At 41.3% G+C, this 12,775-nt stretch overlaps 1 protein-coding gene and 1 pseudogene across 2 annotated transcripts; both read right to left on the reverse strand.

Annotated features, from left to right (window-relative positions):
• Positions 1-2,110: 2,110 nt before the first annotated feature.
• Positions 2,111-6,518, reverse strand: si:dkeyp-74b6.2 (cerebellin-1). Of its 2 annotated transcripts, none has more exons than XM_018687750.2 (4): positions 6,338-6,518; positions 4,841-5,484; positions 3,173-3,292; positions 2,111-2,712 (listed from the first exon to the last, which is right to left on the reverse strand). In XM_018687750.2, exons 2-4 carry the CDS (start codon positions 5,144-5,146, stop codon positions 2,515-2,517), a joined length of 624 nt encoding a protein of 207 aa, XP_018543266.1. In that variant the 5' UTR covers positions 5,147-5,484; positions 6,338-6,518; the 3' UTR covers positions 2,111-2,514. The 2 variants fall into 2 exon arrangements, with proteins under 2 accessions (XP_018543266.1, XP_018543265.1); XM_018687749.2 differs by having other exon boundaries at positions 4,841-5,531.
• A 1,098-nt stretch (positions 6,519-7,616) lies between these two features.
• On the reverse strand, positions 7,617-11,114 carry LOC108890723 (E3 ubiquitin-protein ligase TRIM39-like; annotated as a pseudogene).
• Between the last annotated feature and the right edge of the window lie 1,661 nt (positions 11,115-12,775).

Here is a 12,775-nt window from a genome sequence, read left to right on the forward strand (position 1 = left end):
CCCATGACGTCCTCTATTTATTAGAAAGCAGCACTTTCAGTTCACCAATGAAATTTTTCCAACAACAAAAAATGACTGTCAAAGACATCAAACCCAATTAGATGCATGCCATAACTTTATCTCAAGAAGAAAATAATCCAAATTCAAATGAATTTATATGAAAAATGTCATTTGTTGTTGTTATAGTGGTTTTGTGTTATTATTATCTGTGATCAGATCGTGGTGTTTATCTAGTTTTTGGAGTCTTCACATTGTTTTGTACTCCAGACACGAATCTCAAGTGCTAACACAGGCCTCTGCTGTGCACCAGGGGCGTTGAGACTAATCGGTTGTGACGGTCCAGTGTGAACTCAGTAGGCTTCTGGCACCGAAACCTTTCCTTCGCTGCCAGTCCTCCATCTGCCACCGGATCCACTGCAGAGAGACGCACGGTCTCTGTGCGTCAGCGGGGACAACAAACTCACACAGGGATGTATGTATAATTTAAGGTTTTTACAATAAAGCTGCAATTTTAATAATTGAAAGGTATTTTGATATGATGCTGATGCAGTGCTCTATGTGAGAGGAGTATCAGTAATAGAGTGTGGACACTTTTTGCCCTCATTTACCCTCTATACCCTCTTGGGGCACACAGTAGGGTCACCCACTATTTACAGAACAACCGTCTGTCTGCAGCAAATGATTAATGGAGCAGATGTAAAGTGTAGTAGAGGTGGTTTAGAGGCCACAACAGCATCAGCATTTACCAAGGACATGTGGTAAGCATGTCCTTGTCAGACAACTAAATGTGCAAGCTGTTAGGTTAATGAACTGTACCACTGCACACCCACATACACTAATAATAGAGGGTTTGTAATAATACTTAGCAATCTAGGGCGCAGCAAGTTTATTAGCCTCAATGGACGCTGATTAAAGCAAAATTATGGAAGCTGAAATACAACTCAAATATGATGTTATACTTTAGACCTTAAGTAGCTTAGCACACTCTTTATGCAACTAAAATTAAACATGTCAAAACTACAGCTGAATAAATCAAAAACTAGTATTGTCAATTAGGTGTAAACATAAAGTTTTATACTTAAGGAGTGAAAAAAGAAAAAAGTTTTATGCATTCTCACCACATTCATATGTGTGCGAAGCCTTTTAAGCCACTTGTCTGGGTGAAGCTAACTTTCACTGCAGTCTCCTGTAGCATCACTGTGTAAACTCTTACCTAAAGCAGGGGTTTTCAAACAGCGCCTATCCAGAAATGCATGCTCCTTCCCGGAGTCCTAAGTCAATCAAACCAGAACACACGGACATTATACACATATTTTTACATTCAGTGAGACTTATACGTCCCGAGTTTATCTCTATCTCGTCAATAAACGTCCGTTAATCCGCCTAGAAATCATAGAAAAAAAGACATTGCTATAAGCTGCAGAACTTGCCTGAGAATCATCACGTTTTTAAGTTGTCCTCGGTATCAAAGTTATAAAGTGACAGCTGTGTGTCTATCCGTGAATCCACTGCAACCAGGAACTGCTAATAGCTAATTCGGCGTGTTTTTTCATGATGCTAGTTTGTCAAAATATGAACAAACACACGTTAACATAACAGGGATCGAGTTGCGGCCCACAGAAAACTCGCTAAATCCATGGAAACTGTTTCTGTCCTGTTTACGTCTCCTTAAAGCATTATGGGAATTGTAGTTTTAAAAGCATGATTATCCACAAACAGAAGCAGCCTGCGACAAAAATGATGAAAGGAGGCCTGGGAGCACACTTTGAAACTCAACAAGCAAGCTAACATGCCAATGAGCTAGCCTAGCTGTTTCCCCCTGTTTCTAGTCTTTGTGCTAAGCTAAGCTAGCCTGCTACATTAGCTTCATATCTACAGTACAGACATGTGTCAGTTTTCTCACATAATCCCCAAATTTAAGCAGATTACCAACTTTATGGCAACATTACTATTTACATTCCCCAAAGCCCTCAAGGTATAGGAACTGTCAAGTAGTTCCATGACTTAGATGGGGGTGAGAGGTTAGATCTTCTTAAAGATACTATTAACTGGATAGATAGATAGATAGATAGATAGATAGATAGATAGATAGATAGATATGAGGCAGAAATTGGGCACAGTAATTTTCTTTATTGCCACAAATGTTTGCCACAGATTTCATGCATTAAAGAAAAATCATAAACCCGGTGTGAGCAAGCGTATACGACACGTTACAGTAATCGGACAACAGACAATAAGCCTTAAGTGCAATGGAAATGTAAATTACATTCAGGATTATTTGGTGCAAAGTGAATTCACCCACTCATCTGATACGTATGACGATGCATCAAAGCAGTTTACTGTCGCTTCCAACTTCGGCGTGGACCTCAATCAGTATCCACTGATGCCTCCTCTGCATCAAGGGCTTTAAAGCAACACTTGCCCTGAAACAATCTTTATTTTATACCCCATGCCCTCCCCAACTCACCCTTGGCTATGACAGGAAAATCATCTTCCATCCTACCTCAGCCCACCCTACAAGGGGAACACCAGAAACCCGGAGAAAGTGGAATACTTCCACCCTCCCATCAGGTTCCCCCTCTCCAGTTTGAGGTAAGCCTTGTCTCCTCTCTCCATCATCACCAGCCCAGCGTTGGTGGCGGCTTCCCTGGTCACGTCCTGGTCACCTGCAAAGGCTGAGATCACAGGCCAGCCGTTGAGAACCAAACTCACCTGAGAAAAACAGGTGAGAAGATGGGAAGGTGAAATTTTAAAGGACATTTGCAGGGAAATTAAGGTCAGAAGACATGGCATTAAAATGTCATCTTTACAAGATCTTTAGCTTTTACATTTATCAACTTAGTTGTATGGAGGTATTGTTTGCCCGTTGGCTACAGAGAATTTTCTAAACCTGAGGTGGATTGGTTTAAATGTCAACAATGTAATCTAATTACATGATTAGAGGTTGGAGCAGGTGCTGTAAAAGTTATATGTGGGTGAACCAGCAACTACAGTTATCAAGTAACTCAAATTGCCATGATAAATCAGAGAAACTTAGGGTTTATTAAAAGTGTCATTTCTTTTTAAAGGAATAGTTTGACATTTGTGAAATATTTGCTTAGCTTATCTTATAAAATCCACCTACCAGCACCTCTAAAGCTCACTAAATAGCATCTTATTTATTTAATCTTACTTGTATTGTCTGCCGGTTGTAAACTTTGACCACATGAAAGCTGAAACTGTAGACTCCTTTTCTGGGGGCCACAAAGATACTCCTTGCTGGATCAAAATGGCTGCCAACATTTACTAAGATCTGAAAAGAAAAGAAAGAATAAATTAAAAAAACTACTGTTACACCATAAAATCTTTGAATATTTGATCAAAAATACACAATACAGGGAAATAGTTTCCTGTTTTTTCAAAGAAGTTTAGTCTGTGGAGTCTCACTTTAAAACAGGGAAGAAGAACAAAAGTGGGAGGATCTGAACAAAATGTTCTTGGTGTTTGATACACAAGCTGCAGGACAAAAACCAGACATGACAAATCATTGCTGGTCTGGTTTGTGTATAATTACAGTCTTAGATTTCTTCAACGGCTCCTAGACATCACATCCATTTATTAGCATCAGCACTCAGTATTGCTATTGAGCTATATTCTCAGGTACATGCAAATAAACACTAATTAATTAACATGTGACATGTGCAGTTTGTGTTTGTTGAGAAGCCTCCTGTTATTTGACACTGACTCAGACTCCAATTGTAACGTAATAACAGCCTTTGTTGGCAAAAGCACAATGTACCCTCTGTGTTCACAGTGATCGGGGATTTCAGTTGGGAATAAATCCTGCCTGGTTAGAACAGCAAGAGGCAGTCAGTCCGCCAGTTTGATCCAGACTAAAATATCTCAACAACTGTTGGATGGATCACCATGTAATTTTGTACAGACACTCATAATCCTTTAGTGAATGTATCCTATTGACTTTGGTAATTCCCTGACCTTTCATCTAGAGGCAATTAGGCTGGCGTATGTCCCGTCATGATTTCCAAGACAAGAACATGAGTGCTCATGGTGCTAGTCGTTTGTCATCAAGAATGCTAAGGAAGCTTTCAAAAACATTATTCTTGCCTCAAGGAAATTCAGGTTTATGCAGCAAGGTGAACCAAAATCTAATCAGATCATCACATGTGGCACCAGTGGTGTAGGTATTAAGTTTTTACTGTTATTGTGTTCAAAAGAATGTGTCTGCAGACGTCAGCATGAGCACAAAATGTTCCTCATACCAAGTACCACGATGGCAGGACGTAAAAATGATGTGTCCATCCCTGCCCTTATGCTTTTAGTTCCAGTCTAACTGATAGGATGACAAAGCTTGACCCCTTTCACTTATCGTCAGTGTTGGACCTTGCTAATGTTCTTGTGGCTTAATGGGAGGTTACCAGGTACCAAATCTTGTGGAAACCTTGACTCAGGGTCACAAAGACTGACTGAGAATCCACTCATCCTGACCAAACAACCTCTTGGGATTTGGATGACGATGTGTCTCTGTTTTTTTCTCAACTTTCTGCATTTCAGAAAGAGGGTGAGGCCTCATTCTGCACTTGGATTTGTATTTCTTCAATCGTATTTATCCATATAATTTAGGAGGTATTTACCAAATTGTGTAGAATAGAGTCCTTGTCCTCTCTGCTGGAGAATTAGTAGCAGAATCAATCTAGTCTAGTGCATAAGAGGATTTGGACAAATAAAACAGGTTGAGGACATGAATCCAAACCAAAACCGTAAGAGAGACGAACATCTGGGCTGTGCAATCAGTGTTAACAAATGCTGTGGCCATCTACCCACACAGACTGTTGAGACCCACCTGGTCGAAGTAGATGGTCATGGTGCGGTTGCTCATTTCCGAGGGTTCATGATTGGTGTTGCGGATGGCTGAGAATGCCACCCGTCCGGTTCCCGACCTCACCGACATGCCCAGAGCGTTACCCGATGGCTCAGCTGAGGGGGTGGAGTCGCACACCACCAGACACTTCCCCTCCAACACGATCGGTTCTGTGTCATTCTGGCAGTTGACCTCTGAGGGCCCCCAATGGACGAGAAGCAGCAGTCCAACAAAAAAGACCAAACGGGGAGCAAGGTATGGCAACGAGGGAAGAGATGGACAGGGCATAGCTCTGAATGATGTTGAGCTTTGGAGTGCTGGTGTTTTTTACTCCCAAAATAGCGACAATATGGCCACCACAAATCTTCAGCGAGTAATGTATCTTCTTGGAGTGCACCTCACTTTAGCAACAGGATCATCGTTTCACCCTTCAACCAAGAGACATCACAGGACATTAAATGATTTTAACAATCCGGGGCGGACGAGGAGTCTCTCTAGAGAGGAATATCAGTTGGCGCCAAGACAGTGGCTTCCCATAACAGCAGGATGTCCTTGTATGCACAGTATAGATGGAGGTTCTCCACTTCCTCACACCTCAGCAGGAACAGCCATCAGCCAGCTGGATGCTGACACAGAATACAAACTGGTTTGGCAGCTGTCAAAGGCTTCAGGCCTGTTTGAAGCAGTAAATCACAGGAAACAATTCTGCACATGAAAATTTGCACAAAACGTTCTGGAAATGAAAACTGACAGGACTGAAGTTCAGTTCAGCCTTTAAGAGGCTTTTACACTGTGTGCATCATGTTTAATATTTCAGAGAATTGTTGATTAATACAAGAAAGTTTTGACCTAATATTCAGACACAAAAACTACTATATGCAAGTAAAAAACTTGTCTTCTACGGTCAAGCAAGATGGAGGAGAAAGTGTTGAATGTTGAAGAAGAAAATAAGTCGAAGAAGCAGCGATGAGGTAATGCTTTGGCCAGGAAGAGGCCCCGCGTGAGCGCTGCCAGCTGAACCCAGGAGGGGGGACAGTGGACTATCACAATCCCACCACCGAGAGGCCATCTGTGGGTAAACACTCCCACTCCCTCTCCCCCCAATCACCTCTCCAATTTAATCCCTGTGTCTGCACTTAAATTCCTTTACACAACCACACAGGAACAAACACTATAAATACAGATATTACAATACCAGCTCAGTCACTGTTTGAGCAGGAGGTGCAAATACTGTATCTGCACTGAAATATATGCAGTTTACTTTTCATGCACTGCAGGTAACAGCCTTAAATCTAGTTTGAAACTAGGGGAGTTTGGTAGAAATTACTGAGGAGCTCTCATATCATTTTAGCAGTATTGGATGAATCCCCACAGTTACCACCTTAAGAACAAACCCAACAATAACAATTACATATAACATAGCATTTTCACAAAAACAACACTGATACAAAGTAAGAATACTGCTGTAAAAACACCCACCTCTCACTTTAAGTGTCGGCTCTGCAGCGACGTATAGAAACCAGCTTGCCTCAGTAAAGTTGAAGCATCCCAGACCCCTGGTTCCCCCGTCACCTTCAGCTTTATCTCTGCTCCTCTCCCTCTCTTTTCCCCATCTCTTTCTCTCTCTCTCTCTAACTATCTCTCTGTTCCAGGAAACCCCTGTGTTTGAACAGACGTTTAATCACATCACGAGCATCACAGCCCTTCTGTTCTCACTTCTCCTCGACCCCCTGCTGGACCTGTTTCCCCTCCCTCCCCATTCTCTCTCTTTTACCTCAGATATCACACATGGCGGAACAGAAACACTCCGCCTCAAACTGCTATATCTCCTCTCTGTGGGGAAAAATCTAGCATTTTCTGTAATTAGAAGGCTCATAATAGCTAGATTTTTTATTGCTAATTTTGTTTTAATTCCATTTAATTCCAATTATTTATCTGATTTAGCACATTTCAGTTGTTCCAGGTTTGAGAAACAGTGGAGTATTTCAAAGGACCATATGACTGAAATACAAGTATAGATTTGTGCTTGAGTAACTGTGCTTGGTAACATTTCACTACTGAGAACTGGTTTGCACCACAGAGGGAGGAAAGAAAGAGCGCCTGACAACATTCTTGGTGGTTTTTAATTAAAGAACCCAGATTTGTTGTTGTTACTGGCACTGAGATGAAGAAACAGGTGAGATGAGGTGTGCTTTGTTTGAATTGTTTAACCTGAATACCACAACGGTGTGGTGTCACAGCTGAGACAATATCCTGTCGGTCAGGATGTGGCATAAACAGTGCCAAGAATCCAAGTAGGTTTCTGTTAAAACATCAAATCAAATTAGATTGATTAATTAAACGACTGTCTTAAAGTTTCACTGCATAATTGCTGAACAGATAGGTACCTTCACCTTCAAGCTTCTCATGACCAGGTCATGTAGATGAATCACCACAAAATCACCACCACACTTGTTTAGTTTGTAATTTTGTCTGAGCTGTGTAGGGTCAGTGCACTGTAGTTAAAACAGGCTTCGGTACTTTCCAACACAAATTAAATCACCTGTATGTGTGGAAGTGAGAAGACATTCAAGACTGAATAGACTAAAACAACAACAACAACAATGCCCAGACTCGCCTAGCATTCATCAACAGTTGACATATGACAGCCACAGCACGTTTGGTTATAAAGAGCAGGTGCATAAGTCTTTGCAGTTAATACACGTGTTGAAATTGTTGTGAATGAAGGATGAATAAATGACAAACAAAATTGACACAATTTGCACAAATTCAGTTTTTATTTTTTAGTTTGGCAGTGCCTTCAACATTTAAAACATTTCTATACACAAGTCTTCTTTTAGGATGATAAGGTAAACAGTTCAGTATCAGTTTCTGACATCTTATAGGCAGTAAAAGTGTGTTTGTCAAGTATTGTTGTGTTATTAAAAACACAGATGATGATGAAGTTTCGGCCTGTTGCAGGTCAGTGTTGCGCAAATACTATTACAGTACAATAAATGAAAAAAAAAAAAGATGAATCAAACCAAAATAGGTTTAAAAATATTCCTTTCTTATGACACATCATACGTCCGACTCAATGATTATGTCCTGTCCTTCTCTGACGCCTCCCTCCACAGGACAGATAACCACCGGGGCGGTGTTCTTCCCGTTTTCTTGAAGACAGGGGTTAAAGTACGGGTAGAGGGGCTCAGTGAAGGTGCACCCGCTGTAGGTGTAGATGTGAGTCTTTGCTTCTGCGTCGTAGAAAGACACCGACCCTTCCTCGTAGTCCAGGAACACGCCCACTTTCTGAGGGGTCTCTTGGAGATGTAGGGTGACGGAGGGGCTGGTGCAAACGCTCAGACTGCCTCCTTTACGCCTGCAGATCGCCCAGTAACCGCTGTCGGGGCGCACCGTGATGGCGCCCTTTCTGTTGATGGACTCCCTCGCTACACCAAGATCCCAGTCTGTTTTATCTCCAACCTTGAACACAATGTACAAAATACTGAATTAGACAGGAAACGACAGAACCAGAGACATCAAGAATGAAATTATGTGCTTTACAAAAATAAGGTCCTGTGTGCTTGAATTTACTACATGTTGAAATGAAAGTAAAGATTGTGATATATCCTGTGTCTTGTGGCATTTTTATGCTTTTCTCATGAAAAATATTACGGTAAATAAAATGTTATTTCAACTGGAAAATACAGTAAACTAGTACCTGTAAAGTCAAATTTAAGTTAGCTGTTGAATGGAAAAAAGGTGGAAGTTTGACCCTAATGGCACCCCATACATGGGTTTGATTGTAGAGAGGTGTCCAGGCTGTTCCACTCCACAGTAAGTAATGAGATTTGTGCCTTTGAGAACACACTGAATTTGATTTGTTGAGGTATACTTGAAGTGTATTTTGATGCTCCTACCTGAACAGTCCAGTAGCGTCTTCCAGATGTGAAGCTCTGTTTCCCCAAAACACAGACGCAAGAGTCAAACCGCTGAGGGCTGTCTGGGAGCGAGGCCTTCTTCTTCTGGCAGCTAAGGCTCACCTGTGGACCAATAACAGTCATTTTTATAATCATCTTGTTATCATTGTCACTACTGATTTTCAGCTTCATCATCATCTTCACAATCATTTCTAGCTTCATCTTGCACCTAAATCCCAAACCAAACTTGTCCAATTTTCATGTCAGGATGTGTCTCATTACTTCCACCTCTATCTCTGTCGGACACAACAGGAGGATGATTTTCTACAAAAACCTCGACCACTTTTAGCTCTACCTGCTGTGCTAGAGCAAAAGATGTCACAAAAACCAGCACATGTTCCTTCTCAGTGTCTCAGATGTGAGAAATCCCAAAACTACTCTGAAGAAATATTCATTTGCCGATACAGGGAAGAAGACTGTGGTCTTTATACATTTTGAATAAGACAATACCTTCTTTCCGTCTGGAGACAGGGTCAACCATCCTGAAGCAGTCTCAGGATCCAGAGTCACATCCACTGCAGAGACAAAGAAGAAAAACTTTAAGTTGAATGATAAAAAGAGGAGCTGATTAATTATGATTTAACAAGGTTACTGAAATAAGGATGTATGAGTGTGAACATACCTGCATACTGATTCATCTTGTCTGCCTCTGCAACAAAAGGTAGATGAAATGTTATTTTCATGCATTTGTTTCTACAACACACCCTTGAATCTTTGGTCATTTTGTAAAGCGGATATCATGTTTCTGCCAAAGCATTACTGACCTTCTGCGGTCAGTCTGTTAGCAACTTCCTGACAAACATCCACCAGCTTAGAGACGGCTCTCCTCACCGTCCCCACACAGTTATCGGAGTGAAATGCCACCTCAGACCACTCTCTGGTGGCTGGGAGTCTACTGAGCGACGGAAAGCTCTAGAAAAGGGAAGAGACATGGGTTTTCTCATAAGAACAGTGTTTAATATTTCAAAGTAGCATTGGATATACTGAAAAGCAGCATGGGTATCTAACCTGTAGGAGGTGGAGAGGGATTCTGGGTGAGCTCCAGGTGCTGCAGCTCGCTGCTCCTTATCTGCAGCTCGTTGATTTCCTGCTCCAGCTCGTCCAGCAGCTCCTCCGCCCTCCTCTCGGCCTTGCCCTGCCTCTCCTCCAGCTCTTCCACCAGCCCAGCCTGGTGTCTCTGGACGGCGGTTATCAGTGCCGTGCAGACCTGAGCGCTACTCTGAATCTCTCTCTCTGTGACTTTCTGTCAATTTGAGACGATGGCATTAGTAAATTTTACAGAAGAACTCAATGAATTGACTCTTTCCGAGCGTTCATCTGTGAACCTTTGCAGAACTTACTTTGCTCAGGTCCACTGAATTCTTGATCTCCTGCATTTTTCTCAGCCTGGCCTGAATCATCAGTTGAATGTCGGCCTTTGTTGCCCTCAAGCGAGTCTGCAAAAGGTTAGAAAAGTAGAACATTTTCGATATAATGCGCTGAAAATGAACAAAAAACATCTAAACACAAAGATAGCTACATATTTTCATATTTTAAAGGACTTTAAAGGAAGTAGATGAATGAAATAAACCTCTCCTCACCTTGATCCTCTTGCTTGCCTTCTCCATGGGGACAACCTCGTGGCGTTTGTGGTCCCTCTCTTGGCATTTCTCGCACACCGGCGTCTGGTCCTTCTTGCAGAACATCGTCAGCGGCTTGTTGTGGTTCCTGCAGAGGTGGCTGGAGGTGAAGGTGGCCGGGTCCGTCAGGCGGTGCCTCTGCAGGGCGGGGTCCCTCAGGTGAGGCGCGAGGTGGATTTCGCAGTAAGACGCCTGGCACACGAGGCACGACTTGACTGACGTAGAGTTGTTCCCGTGGCACACGTCGCAGGGAACCGTTTCAGCGTCAGGGAACTGGGTTTGGGGATTGTTTCCAACTTCGACATCCTCCTCTGGTGTTGGCGGCGGCGACAGAGACCTTTTGATTTGGATTCAATTAAGTTAAATTTCACTTAAAGTCAAATATTTTGCTTGAGAACACATGAAAGACCCAGAATATACGGAGTCCTGGTGATAATATCGAAAACAAACCTTTTAATGAATTCAATCATATCAGCAAATCCTCTGTTGATCCTCAGTTCTGGACGTTTTCTGAACGTCTCCTTGCACAGCGGACACTCTGACTTGTCCTTCGTATCCCAGAAGCCCTCGATGCAGTCCTAGGCAGAAGTTGTGTCCACACGGGATCGATACAGGGGTCGGTGTAGATATCCAGACAGATGCAGCAGCGGAACTGCTCCTCCACAGACACCATGTTTCTGACTGGGAAACCGAAACAGGTCCATCTGAGTGCAAATTCTTGTTCACATAGTTTTATACTGTCTCAAAAACATATTTGAGTCACCCAGGTCCTCAGCTTGCGTCAAAGCCATGAGGGTTAAAGTTAAACAAAGGCATAGTTTAAATGTCTGAGTTGATCGCCCTTATCTAAATACAGTGAAGACAGGCAGCAGACCCTGACAAACTATGTGATTGTTGTCAGCCATGCTTAAAATATTTTAAATTGTACACTTGATATCATTTGTTCGGATCTGTTCGAGCAACATCTAAACTGGTTTTGTGTTTGTTGTGGAGTGAAACTATGCAGCCTGTAGTTTCTGCATTATTATATCATTTTTTAAAAAGCACAGACAGGAGTTCAGAGGTTTAGAAAAAGGGAAAAACTTCTCTTTTTGAAAAATTTAACACATTAAAATGTAGAAAACTCAGAGCACATGGAGACCGTTGCTCACTGTTACTACTCACAGCAGTAGAATGGCTGGTAATTACTGAGTCTGTGCATACTACAAATAAATAGCACTCCAGTAATGATATTAAAATATGTGAATAATTTTATATAATAATTTAATGACTGGTTGTTGCCAGCTAAATAACAATTAAGTAAATAACTAACCAAAGTAACAGATTTTGATTTAAAGTCTTTCATTTTACTGAGAACATATTAAATAATATTTTATTTTAGATTTTTATTTTTAAATACATTTTTTTTTTTTTACCTATGCTCCTGCAGTTTGAGCTGTTTTCTTAAACTGATTAGAAAACACATTTAAAATGTTAAAACTGTTGATTAACCCTTGCAGCCAAAACAGAAAAAAGCCCCTCTTGTCCATAACTTAGGTCATTATTCACTAACAGAAGAATTAAAGACCAATTAGAAATACTGCAATAACTGCAGAAGTCGTGCTAATGCCATAAAATATGTTATTTCCAACCATTAATTACATTAAAGCTTTTAATTGTTATTTCAAATGAAAGCAAAACTTTTGTTTTCTGCTTTCAGTCATCTGTTTTGTCTGATATCAATATGTTTCAAATTCACAGAATAATTAAAGCTGATTGAAATTAAAGTCAGTGGAGCGATGCATCATTTAGTTCTCTTGTCTCACCTGTTGAGGTCGACATGCTGAATGTCCTGATCATCCACATCAGATGCAGCTGGCTCAGTGAGCTTCAGGTTTAAATAGTCCTGTGTGCACAGTCCGTTTACTGTTCAGCTCCTCCCTGCAGATTCAGTTTCTCGCACCACTCAGTCGCTCTGGTTTTTCTGGTTCTGCGGCCTCGACTGCTGTGACTGTGATTTATTATATTTAATGTGAATTTACCCCCAGCTGGAGCAACGTGCAGGGAGTGAGGGGTTACTGCTGCAGACTGAGCTGTAACTGGGAATGTTTTAACCTCAATATTTTTGGAAAACTCATAAATTTATGAGAGATGTACTTTATGATCATCTTAGCCTGAAGACGCTTTTCAGAAACAAAGACAAAAGGAAAAAAGTCCAAAAAAAAAAAGAAAAGAAAAACAACTTTCACAATCACATTGCTCAGCTTTCACGGTCCCAAAAAATATTCACAAATCACAAACAAGAATAATAAACGAAAAGAAATCTGAGTAAATACAAATTGAATAGTCCACCTTGCCTT

Source organism: Lates calcarifer, linkage group LG14 (genome assembly GCF_001640805.2).
Source record: "Lates calcarifer isolate ASB-BC8 linkage group LG14, TLL_Latcal_v3, whole genome shotgun sequence".
Lineage (NCBI taxonomy): Eukaryota > Metazoa > Chordata > Actinopteri > Centropomidae > Lates > Lates calcarifer.